General features: G+C 47.7%; 1 protein-coding gene across 1 annotated transcript; it reads left to right on the forward strand.

The window, feature by feature from the left end:
* Window positions 1–6,013: 6,013 nt before the first annotated feature.
* On the forward strand, window positions 6,014–10,366 carry LOC115332799 (multidrug resistance-associated protein 1-like). Its single transcript, XM_040221706.3, has one exon. It carries the CDS (start codon window positions 6,014–6,016, stop codon window positions 10,364–10,366), a length of 4,353 nt encoding a protein of 1,450 aa, XP_040077640.3.
* The last annotated feature ends 2,611 nt before the right edge of the window (window positions 10,367–12,977 follow it).

Consider the following 12,977-nt stretch of genomic DNA (forward strand, 5'->3'; position numbering starts at 1 on the left):
TTTTTTCCTTTATTTTACACTTCGTTCTTTCCTTTTATGTTGGAGAGCTTCGCCAAGTTCTCTCAATTTACCACGACTCCCTCCAAATACCCCTTCTCTTTTTTTTTTTTTTTTGTCGCTTTTGCTTTGTTTCCTTTTTTCAATATTTCTTGTACAGCAAGTAAATATGCATTTTTTTTTGTGTGTGTTGCTCTAGTAAGCTTCTCACGTTTTAATGACTTCCGCAATCGCTCGATTTCACAAAAACCTGCTGTTCTTCATAAAAAAAAAAAAAAAAAGTTAAGACGTCGTTTTTGCGACGATAGCCCTAGCCTACTTTGCGAGGTTTCGTAGAAGGTCCCGCTTCTGTTCCGTGTACGTACGTTGTGGCCTGCTAAACGTAGCGGGGAACACTTTCCGCTAAATTTAGCGGGGAATCACAGTAGAGACGCTGGGACGCCACAGCGCCACGCACGCACGCACGCACGCACAAACATGCACGCACACTCGCGCATATACGCACGCACACGCACGCACCCATACACACAGAAACACACACCGACGGCGACGTCCCCAGCCACACACACACGCACGCCCACACAATTAGCCACACAGGTGCACACGGACAGTCACACACACACACGCGCACAGGGGCGTTCTCGCACGCACACCCGTGTACGTACCCATACACACGCAAACGCGCACCGACATCCATACAGCCATACACACACGTGTACACACAGAGGCACACACTCACACGAGCATATACCGACAGAGCCACGCAAGCATACGCACGCACACAAACCGACGGCGGCATCTCCGCGGAATGTCCTCATCGGCGGCAAATCCCTAGGATCTGTCCCCATTTCTCAGCTTGGGCGGCGGGCGTTGGGTATCCCGCGTCGTACCGCGAAGGAACGAATTGGGGAAAAAGACTGCCGCCACGAAGGTCCATTAATCAGCCGAGGGACCGGGAAGACGATTGCCGCCGTGGATTGGATGCTGACACCGAGCGACGGAACAGGGACGAAAGGTTCTGGGGACAGAAGAGACGCTGAAAGGGGAGCTCGTAATGGGGAGAGGAAATAGTGGGAGCGTGACTTTACTCCGTTTTGACCGCAGCCAACGCTACCATCCGACGGTGCCGATCAAGCAGTGTTAAAAGCGCATAGTCACGGCGCCTCTATAGTCTTTGGAGAAAAAGTGCAGGATCACTGTTCGTTCGATGGGCGTGATTGGATTGATCGGTTATGGTAAACGAACAAAGACCTATTATAAAGACGATTTCAAAAGGCGTAGGAGCTTTAATTTTTATTGTTGGCCGAACACCAGCAGAAAGGAAGTGTATGTCGAGTATTTCGGGTATACTATGCGACAAAACAGCGCAAAAACAGAGTAGCACTGCCCCCCCCCCCCCCCCCCCCCCTCCCGCCAAGAAAACAACGCATTGGGAAGATAACTTGTTGCGCTAGCAAAATTTGTGTCTCGAAGCTGTTCTTGCGGTTAAATTGGTAAAAGTGTTAACGAAATATTATTGAACAATGTTATTAATTGCAGTTCTTTGTTTATACTATACAGGGTTGACTATTCACCAATCGTGTACGTACATTACTCGAAAAAAAAACACGTAATTGATTCAAATTACAATTACTCCTTTTGGTTAAAAGGTATTCAATTAGATTACCCGATTACTTGAGAAGAAAAGTAATCGGCTGTTGCCTTAAAACGCTGCCGTTACTTTTCCGGTTACTTCAGATTTTCAAAACGACACATTTTTTTTATCTGTTTAACAACGGGTTTTTCGTACTGTCCATTCGATTAGCATCACCGAATTATAAACTACTTACCTTCTTAATCCACGAATTTCGTTGAACGTCCTCTAGTCGGAGACCTCGTTCGAAGATTCCTTCGTACGAAACTTATAAGAACAAAGGGCGACATTAAAAAAAAGAGAAACATAGTAACTGTTACGAGTAATTTTAGTAGTTCCAAATGCAATCGGCTTACTGCTGTTATTACTTTCTAATAGATGTATTCAAATGATTTCAGTATTAAGAAAAGTAATCGATTGCCAAGTTGTTTGATAACTTCAAAGTACTCCAAAGGCACGTAGCCAGGATTTTATTTCGGGGGGTGCCCCCCCCCCCCACGTCATTCAAAATACTCTAAATTTTGGCTCCCGGGGGGGGGGGGGGGGGGAGGCTTTTGGATGAGCGCCTAAGTAAACTGTATTTAACGACCCAGTATGACGCATTGTAATTGTATCTTCTACAACTACACCTGTCATTTGTCAGGCAAGTCGAGTTTACTTTTTACGCAATTAAAATTAACTGTTGGGCTAGTTGGTTAAACATCTTAATTACAAAAGCGCAAAGGACAAGGACAAGTTCGTTCTTTGTCCTGTCCTTGTCCTTTGCGCTTTTGTAATTAAGATACTTTTTACGCGCTCCGAATGCCTCTGTTCGACGAATGAATCCTCTGTTATTCAACACATTCGCATTTTTGAGAAAAAGTCTGTTAACTTCAGTGCTGACTCTCTTCGTTTGCGGAGGCCTGGAGCCGTGGCTAGCCCCGTTTTCGTGCCCCGTCTCGAGGTGGTATATATAGAAGTACTTAGCTGGCGGCTCGCGGCGCATTCGGCAGAGCGCAGATTGTTCGCACACACCATGAAACTCTGCGTCGTACGGCGATTTTTGTTTTGAGCAGTGACGTCGATAGCTAATAGAAAGTGATGGAGCAGCTCCGACAAGCCCTAGAAAGAAACGAAGCGGAGGAGGATGTTTTCACATAGAGTGAGCCACTCTATGTGAAAGCATCCTTTCACATAGGGCCGGGCAGACTTGACTGTATTCAAACACGAACAGAGAGGAGTGTCACAAAAGCCGGACTAATCTCGAGAAAGGAAGAATGGAAACGGGTGATCTAACGTACTGCCTCGCCAACTGCCTTCCTACGGGACAACCTGCTGCTGGAGTCTAGTACCATGGTGGTATACTGGCTCGATACCAGCGTAAGGTGGGCGGAACATTTACTCGGCGTATTTATGACTTTCAAGACTCCCGGATTGGGCACACTTTCGGCTTAGGATCGTGTTGGAAAGAATCGGGTAAGCGACTCGGTCCTCAGAATTTCGGAATCTGTTCGAGGTCTTGAGGAGGAATGCTTTCTAGGACTTTCGGCATCCCGTGGTTTCACTACTGTGCCGCTCGTTCTTGGTATCTGTTTATTAGGGAGTTTTCGTAGGTCGTTTTCGCCGTCCCGCAAGGCCCTCCGCAACCCGCTACGATAGCGGGAACTCCACAGTCAAGGCTATCGGCGCGCAGGTGCTGTAGCAACTGCTTCGTTGCGGAACGCTTAGCGGAGGAAGCAACGCGGTCTATGAAAACTCCCTATTGAGGTGGGTGAGACTTAGGGAAGGCTGGATTCCGTAACGTTTAGTTTGTATACGTTGTGCTTCGGCACCGACCGCAGGACGACTGGAAAAGTGCACCTGCTACATTGCCTGCCTGTCCTTGCCAACTGCGGGCGTCGCCCTAAGGGCACCGTCGGGAAACACAAATATCAGTTTGCAGGAGTGTGCCACTTTTATGCGCTTTCTCTTTCCTTACTCATGAAGGGGGGGGGGGGGGGGGGGGAGCCAATTTTTACTTTTGGGGGGACCCGGCCCCCCAGGGCAACCCCCTGCATACGTGCCGGATTGGCCCTCTATAGTCAGAGATGAGATGATAATGGCAGGAAGTCTCAGAGGCCCGGTCACCAACTTGCGTTCGTTGTCTTCCGACGTGCTTTGGTTACTCGTGCGCGCTCGCAATGCATGAGACGACGACAATGTGTTACCGAAGGTGCGGGAACTCGCGCTGGAGGCGGGAGAAGACAACTGACTGTCCTCTCTTCCGCTTTTTTCATTCTGTTTGTGACTGCAACCTGTTTCACCTATAACTATATTCCGATGGAATCGTAGACACAGTGTTGCTCGGGGAAACGGTGGGGGTTTAAGCTAACTCATTCGATGTCAAAATATTGAGACTTCGGTGCTCTAGGCTTGCTCTTTCGATTGTATTTTGAACGATAGAGCGATAATAAATAACTAAATAAAAAAAGTTCGCAGCACCAGTTGTCAGCTTCTGGCGGCGATCCCACTGACCTTGGTGGTTATCAAATGACCACCACGCTGTTACATTATTGGATGTTTCGCTTAATTTTTATTGATTCGTCGAACAAAGTGTTCAAAGTTTCTACAGTTCAAGAACGCGTATACAAATGAAATAAACCTACGCAACAGTGATATATTTCATTCCAACTCCGCTACCGGGAAATCGATGCTCAACTTCGACGACACATTTTCAGACACCTCACAATCGAGCAGGATGTCGGGATTGATTGACTGTTGGGTAGAAACCTTTCTGCCTGTTTATCCCCACCAAAATTTAAAATCCCTTACTCGCGGTAAACCGTCATCTTGGTCCGTGTTCCAAAATTCACTCGATCTTACTCGAGGGTTAGGGTTTTGTTCCTTTCCGCTCGAAAACCTACCCGCGTCCAGCGTCGCTCTATCTGTGTTATCACGTGACACGACCCTGCGGAGTAGCTCGGATCTATTTGAGTAAGATTTGGAACACAGCCTTAGAGAATCCGATACCGGTGTGCGCGTAACCGTACACTCAATCGCCGCAGCAGCCCGCAGAATCCACCAAAGGCGTCGACGGCGCTTTCGATTCCGTTTTGATCCTGATCAAGCTTATACCCGTGATTCTCGCATAGTCTTCTTTTACGTGTTGCAGACGACATTTAGAGGAATACTATTGGCGGTCGGATCCATCCCGGAATTTTCTAATCCTTCGAAATTTGAAACATGAGGCGACAATATAATACGCTCAACTGTAAAATCGATCGTTTTACTGCATTTCGCGTTAGGGCGGACCATAGGGGACGCTACGAGTCACCAAAGCCAATCCAGTGCCTTGGAAGTGTCACGCGCCCTTGGGGAGTGGTGCAGCAACGCGTGCGACGCTTGGTCACGTGACGCTTTCATGGCGCGGGATTGGCCGAGACGGCTCGTTGCCTTTATTCTAAGGAATCCCTGTCTGCGCGTCTACGTACCCGCAGAACACTCAAAGAGCTAATCATTGCGATCTACGAAATCAGCTCAGCGAATGATGAAGCGGAACGTCTGTTTAGACCTCAAAATTAAGTGTGCGCTGTGGCATTACGCAATGCAAGCACGACGATTTGCATTGCGTAATGCCACAGCGCAGACTTCATTTTTAGGTCTAAACGGATGTTCCTCCCCATCATTCGCTGAGCTGACTTCTTAGATCGCAATGATTGGCTCTTAGAGTATTTTGTGGGTAAGTAGACGTGCAGGCATTTCTTAGAGTGTCTGCTGCGGTCCATCGTAACCTAAACCGGAGAACGCGTGTGTTCAATTATCCAGTCAACAGCTTTTATGGTTAACACACCTGGAAGCCGATTGCTTCTTCCTGTTTTCAAAAGGCACCCAGGTTGAAACAAGGAAAATAATGTTTTTAACGGCTACATGCGTTTGACGTACGTGCGCGTCAGATCGGCGGAGGAAGGACTCCAACCGGATGACCCCGAGTTGCAGGCTCGTTTTCTACAGCTGGTGGCCAAGCTGTGGCACCTGTGGTTTAGCGTTTGTTTTCACAGAGCGCTGTGTTGGATTTGACAGCTTCATGAAACTGGTGTTGTGTATTAAAGCGATGTCGGTCGTTTTGTCCCGTACCTGCAAAGCGATGTATTGAATTTTTGCTTAAAAATAAAAGAGAGAAACATTATCGTTTAGCGAGCAGCTGTCCCTTTCGCTCCTACCTACTATTTTTCTTTTTCTGCAAAAATAAGTTTAGGCGTTTACGGAAAACGGTTCACCGCTCAGCTGGCTGCGTTTCATTTTTGCTTTTTGTCGTTTTGCACACAGTCGCTAGCGCGCAGGCTTGAGACTGCGATATCGCATGTGCGAACTCTCCCAGTGAAAAGTCGAGTCGTCAACGGCTGCTGTGCAACAAACGAGTGAATGATGACCCGGTTCTGCACTTCACCCCTGTGGGACTGGGATTATACGTGGTACTCGGACTACCCGAGGTTTACGCCATGCTTCGAGACTACGGTTCTGGCCTACACACCGGCAGCTCTTCTTGTCCTGTTTGGCAGCATCCCGTGGCTGGTGGGAAGACGAAGGGAGCAACCCCTGTACTGTGAACCAGTCGCCTGGACCCCGCTAAGTGCGTTCAGATGCGTCGCAAGTTGTCTGTTGACCCTCACTTACGCTCTCTCGCTCATCTACAGACTAGTAATGGGGACGTCGTCCGGTTCGTCGATCGCAGCGGACGTTGTACACGCCTTGGCCTTCACAATCACCTTGATGGTCCTTGAGAACGACCGAAGGAACGGGGCAGGATCTTCGATGCTGCTGTTTTCCTTCTGGTTGCTGACAGCTTTGTGCAAGCTCCCGGAGAGCTACCGCCGCACTCGGGAAGCTTTCGCGACGGACAGTGACCCGCCTAACTTTTCGGAACTAGAATTCTTCGTGTGTGCTTTAGCTTATCCTTTGGTCATTCTGCAGTTGCTGCTGTCATGCTGGACGGACGGCAAGCACGACACGAGAAGGCCCTACCTCACCGCACCGCCTGTGTCTTTCATTCTCTTCGGCTGGTTGTCACCTTTCGTACTTAGAAGATCAAGACGCTGCGTTCAAGTTGAAGATATGTACGGCATACCGCCGGACATGATGACTCGGCCAAACCACGCTGAGTGGAGTGCGATATGGAAAAAGGAGCTTGATTCAGCTGGGTACGTACCGGGAGACGGATCGTGTGGTGGCTCTCGACCGCTGCCTTCGCTTTTCAAGTCAATCTGGAAGGCGTATTGGAAGACTGTTGTACTTTCGTGCATTTTGTGCATTTTAGCAGCACTACTCAAGACTATCACTGCTCTTTTGCTGCATTTTCTTTTGAACTACATGACAGGGAATGAACATAACTGGAAAGGAATATTGTACGCCCTCAGTATAGTGAGCGCCAACTTTGCGTCGCGTCTTCTTTCTCTTCATATTGATAAGATGCTGGCGTTTGTTGGGTTAAATGTGAAAACGGTCCTGTTGGCGGAAATTTACAGAAAAATGCTCAGACTTTCCACTGAGTCGCAGAGGCACTACACGATCGGTGATCTGGTTAACTTGATCTCTGTGGATGCTGATCGGATTTTTGAACTCAGCCTCTTTGCTGGTTATGTGGCCAGTGGGTTGCCGCTGATAATCATGGCTGTTCTACTTTTGTGGCAGTTCCTCGGTGTGGCCTGCCTGGCCGGCGTCGCGGTCATGGTTGTTATAATGCCCGTAATGGCCGTAATAGTTAGCATCGGGAACAAATATCAGACAGGTCAAATGGAGCTCAAAGATAAGAGGCTAAATATTCTTGCGGAGATGTTAACCAACGTGAAGGTTCTCAAGCTGTTCGCCTGGGAAAGTAACTTTATTGACAAGTGCAATGTCGTGCGGTCAGAAGAGATGGGTTTGCTCAAGAAATATTCGTATCTGACTGCCCTTAATATCTGCATTTCTACATGTTCGTCGTCCATGGTTTCTCTGGCGAGCTTCGTAACCTACGTTTTAATCAGCGAGTATCATATTCTCGACCCTAGCACCGCGTTTGTGTCGTTAACTCTGTTTTACAATATGCAGTATCCGATGTTTATAATCCCAAACTTCCTTTCTAACGTTGTACAGACGAGGGTTTCAATAACGAGGATTCGAGAGTTTCTGCTGTCCTCTGAAGTGGACGCCTATTCTGTCGGTCGACGACCGGACGAGGCAGATGCGATAACAATAAGAAACGGAACGTTTTCCTGGTCGAAAGAGCGAGCCGCGGTCTTGAGAAACATTAACCTAACCGTCAAGAAAGGTCAACTGATCGCTGTCGTTGGGCCCGTTGGCTCCGGCAAGTCGTCTTTGGTGTCTGCATTGTTGGGAAACCTTTGCGTTTGCTCGGGATCAGTGGACCTGGTAGAAAGTGTTGCGTATGCTCCACAGTGTCCGTGGATTCAAAATAGAACCATAAAAGAAAATGTGCTTTTCATGGGAGCATACGATGCCGAAGTGTACGATATGGTTTTGAAGGCGTGTTGTCTTGAGAGAGACTTGGAGATCCTTCCATCTGGAGACCTGACGGAAATTGGCGAAAATGGGATCAATTTAAGCGGCGGTCAGAAGCAACGAGTCAGTCTAGCCAGAACAGCTTACCAGAAAAAAGACCTTTTTCTCTTCGACGACCCACTAAGCGCAGTTGATGCTCACGTTGGTGCTTCCCTTTTCAAGGACCTTATTGGACCGCGAGGAATGCTGAAAGACACCACAAGAATCCTGGTCACCCATAATCTCTTGGTGCTCAGTGAAGTGGATTACATTGTCGTCGTGCAGGGAGGGTCGATTGTCGAGTGTGGCACATTCGATGTTCTTAAGAATGAAGGGAGTATTCTCTCAGGGTTGCTGCAGACCTTTTCCAAGAAGCTTCGAAAATTGTCAGAAAACGAGGATTTGTCTATAGTTCGAGGTGAGGAGAGAGTACTTGGGAAAGAGAAGTTGACGGCGACTCTTGTGGAGAAAGAAACAGTGGAAGAGGGCTCGATCAGTCTTCAGGTATACAGGGCCTACCTAAGGCACGCTGGGCCCTGTTTGGTAATCGCGATCTTGTGTTACGTCATTCACTCCGCGCTCGGAGCTTACATGGGTATCTGGCTGAGCGAATGGACCAACGATGCCCAGTTTCTTAACGGCACCCAGGACACATCTTTGCAGCACTACAGGATGGAAGTTTACGTCCTCCTTGGCATTGTCCAGGCGTTTGTTATGTTCTTTGCAGTCGTAACGTTCTGGAAAGTGGCGCTCTCCGCCTCCACAAAGCTTCATAAATTGGTGCTTGACGGTGTGATGAGGGCTCCATTGTCCTTTTTCGAAACCAATCTCTCCGGTCGCTTGCTGAACCGCTTCAGCAAGGACGTTGACCAGCTTGATGTACAACTTCCGACGGCAGGACTTACTACGCTAGATTTATTGCTTCTTCTAGCATCATCGATTTTCCTGATATGCGTTAATATTCCCATATACATCCTGATCGTCGTTCCTGTATTGGTGTTTGTGGTGGTGATATTTCGCGTGTTCATGGCACGGTTTCGCGAGGTAAAGAGGCTAGAGAGCGTTACGCGTTCCCCAGTTAACAATCACTTCTCGGAAACAGTGGCGGGCTTGAGCAGTGTCAGGAGCTACGCCGTTCAAGCTGTCTTCTTACGAGAATATGACGAAAAGATTGACAGTATGCAGACCTGTACTGTGAACGTGCTTTTCTTGCGATTTTGGAGTGAAGTATGCTTGGAACTGGCCAGTGAAATGCTTCTGTTCTCGATACTGCTGCTACTCATTGGCAGTCGCGACAAGATAAGTGCGGGAACAACCGGCCTTCTAGTGTCCTACATGTTGAATGCCTTATACTACTTCACATATTTCATTTTCTGCTCAACTGAGGTTGAAGCGAGTCTGGTATCAGCCGAACGTTTGGACGAGTACAGCCGTCTTACTCCCGAAGGACCGTTGGTGGCAAACTTCAGACCGGACCCACGCTGGCCCTGGACGGGTCGGGTATCCTTCAGGTCTTACTCCACTCGGTACCGAAAGGGCTTGGACCTGGTTCTCAGAGATATTGACCTCGACGTCAGTCCCGGTGAGAAAGTCGGGATTGTGGGCCGCACGGGTGCCGGTAAATCGACAATAGCCCTAAGTCTTTTCCGTATCCTCGAGCCGGCAGCTGGCAACATCGTAGTCGATGGCGTGGACATTGCAACATTGAGGTTACGCGACCTCCGGTCCAGAATAAGCATTATACCGCAGGACCCGGTTCTGTTCGGCGGCACTCTACGGTTTAACCTTGACCCTGCCGGCCAGTACGGCACTGAAGAACTCTGGTCAGCCCTGGACAGGTCGCACCTCGGGGATACCTTCCGAAAAAATGGAGGCCTAGACTTCGAGGTGTCAGAAGGCGGGCTCAACCTCAGCGTGGGTCAGCGGCAGCTGGTCTGTCTCGCGAGGGCTGTGTTGAGAATGTCGAAGGTACTTGTTCTTGACGAAGCCACTGCATCAGTAGACACGAAGACGGACTTGCTGATTCAGCAGACGTTGAGAAACGTAATGAGTGAGTGTACCGTCTTGACTATAGCTCATCGTCTTCACTCCGTTATCACGTCAGATCGTATTGTTGTGATGGATCATGGAAGGATTCTTGAAGTCGGTAGTCCAGCACAATTGTTAGCAGACACGACGTCGTCCTTCTACGCTATGGCTCTTGAAGCGGGTATTGCATCCCGTGGAGTTAAGGGGGCATGAAATGAATTTTTGGCTGGGAAAAATTATTTTAGCTTGGGAGTGTACTTACCGCATATAGTTTACTGGGGAAAAAATGTAGTACACGAGTGTAGACAGCCAAAAGCGTTTTTTTCGGTACGAAGGTTTAAAAATATAGCGGACTATTTATTAACTAATTCCATCGAAAGCACTCCGCCTTGTGATGCATCTGCGGTGCCCAAACACGTCAGTCGAACCCAACTCACGCATCGGACACGGGCACCGCGTCACTCCGACGTATGCGTTCGTCAAAAGTCAATCCGTCGACGAATATTTGGATTTGCGTCCGTGGCCAACGAGAGCAGTGGCGGCACTTACCATCACTTGCGGATAACAAGTTCCATGGTGTGCCTAAATGGATTGCCCAATAATATTATACTGTCATTGCTTTTATTGGCGACGTGCGCGACCGAAAGCGTCGCTGTGGTCGGCCGGCCATGATTGGCCGAATGCTGACTATGACGTCAGGAAAGGATTTCTCATCGACGAAAATTAGAGGAATGTAAGAGCTTGAATTTTGATGGTGTTGGCAGTGTCGCTTTGAGAGGGTAACGATTTCAAGCTTCCACAATGCTCATTGCAAACACCAACGAACTTGTTGTTCGCAATGTAATGACGTCACGAAAGGGAGCCATGGGAGGGCGCCACCAAAACATCTCGACGCTAATACTCGGCGACAACTTTTCTTGGCATATCCGGGGAGTGGAGGAGAGCCCGCGCACACCTTGGTTCAGCGCTCGAAATGGGAAAATGGGAGAGGGAACGCGTGCCTGTACCTTCCACTGCGTTACCAAGAAAAGTTGTCGCCGAGTATAGGAATACCATGCGCACAATATCAGAATTTTGAATCCTCCGCCGCAAAAGTAATTCCAACTGCTCAGATCGCACCTGCAAAACACACAGCGTATCCGTTGGCAACAGCTGAAATCTGACGTAAGATAATAATAATAATAATAATAACTTTATTTCCATCAAATGATGGGGGGCCCAAAGGAAAAAAGCTGCAGTAGGCAGCTTGACTGGTCCTCGGGCCCAATCAAGTCATATCAGTCATATCAGTCAGAGAGCCACCTCAGCGTTTGACTGCTGTCTCAGTTAAATAACTTCGTTCTAAGAAAGACAAGATGTACGGCATTGAGGGAAGCTCAGTTCTTCGACGATGTTCTTTGATTACTCCTTGTTGGTCAAAACCGGAAATAACTCGCCCGCAATTCTGATGTTACAATGCCCGATGTGACGTCACGACGCGACCAGCCATGCATACTTTAGAAATTTTGCGTGAAGTTTGGTATTGATGTCCATAATTGTTTTAACGAATATTGGGGCGTCTTTTAATCAGATAAATATTTCAAATGACTATATTTGGGCCCTCTCTACGTCCGATCATCCGACAATCCCTTTAAAAAGCACGGTGGAAGCTTAGAGTTATCGCATCCGGTACCGAAGCAGGTCACGACCACGTGATTTGTCACTTCGCTCTTTAGTTGAGGATGAAAGCCAAAGAGGAAGAAGTGGAAAAATCATTTTAAAGCTTTAACAATGGGTCCACCGACGCTCCATCTACCAACCCCAGCACCACCCTCGATGTTTTCAGCAGCCCTGCTGTAGGTTTGAATTTCATCCCCCATGCAGCAACGAGCATAAAAACCTCTTGCCATGTGGGAGTTATTTGCGTGATATCCCTATAATTGCTCTGCCCTTTGGTGTTTTCAGTTGCCTTTGCACAGGAAGCGGTCGTAAGGACCAACACATTTGACACGCCTTGCAAAATTTGGACTCCAAGCGTGCATACCTGAAATTGAGTACGCGAACGTAGTTCGGCAAAAAAATTTCGTTAGTTTATTTTTTCCAGAGCTGAAGTCAGAGATGGTGAAATAATTAAAATAGAAACAAAACGGCTGCCGTGCATTTCCTATGGTTTATACTATAGCGGATGTTCGTGGACTGCACACTGGTTTGTGAGCTTGCTCCAAACTAGGTGGTCATTGTTCATATATGTTGACAAAAGTATTAACTATCGCGATTATCTTGCTCATAGCGCGCCTCTACTATGAATCCTTAGTATTTTCGCGTTCACTCGAGAGCGAGCTCATAAACCAGTGTGCAGTCCACGAACAGTGCAGTCCACGGTATGGTATAGGGCATTGGAAATATACGGCCTCCGATTTTAATTTATTTTTAACATTTCACCAGATCTTACTTGATTTCTAAAAACAAAAAAACAAAAAAAAACAAAGATACATAACAGGCTTTGCGAAATTACTTTCGTGTGCCCAATTTCAGGTATGCATGTTTGGAATTCGAATTTCGTAAGGCATGCCAAATGTGTTAGTTTTTACGGTCGGACCTTGTCTTTACAAACTGGCGTGCATGTTTATTCGCGGTGCACTGAGTCAACTGAGTGCACTGCGATTCAACATTGACACAAATGTTTACTCTTCTACTCTTCGCACTAAATAATGTTGTACAATTTATGCACGTTTGAGGTCGTATATCCTCTAATGTGCCGTGCGCATTTCTCCTCAACGCTTGTGTTGAGTTGTGATCTTTATAAATATATTTTAGTTTTTCTGGTTCCACCAGTTTGTTGGTT

This window comes from Ixodes scapularis, unplaced genomic scaffold, assembly GCF_016920785.2.
Source record: "Ixodes scapularis isolate PalLabHiFi unplaced genomic scaffold, ASM1692078v2 PGA_scaffold13__105_contigs__length_92229423, whole genome shotgun sequence".
NCBI lineage: Eukaryota > Metazoa > Arthropoda > Arachnida > Ixodida > Ixodidae > Ixodes > Ixodes scapularis.

What these genes read in the sequence shown, in the direction of transcription:
- LOC115332799 (XM_040221706.3), top strand. Translation starts at nt 6,014, where the DNA reads ATGACCCGGTTCTGCACTTCACCCCTGTGGGACTGGGATTATACGTGG.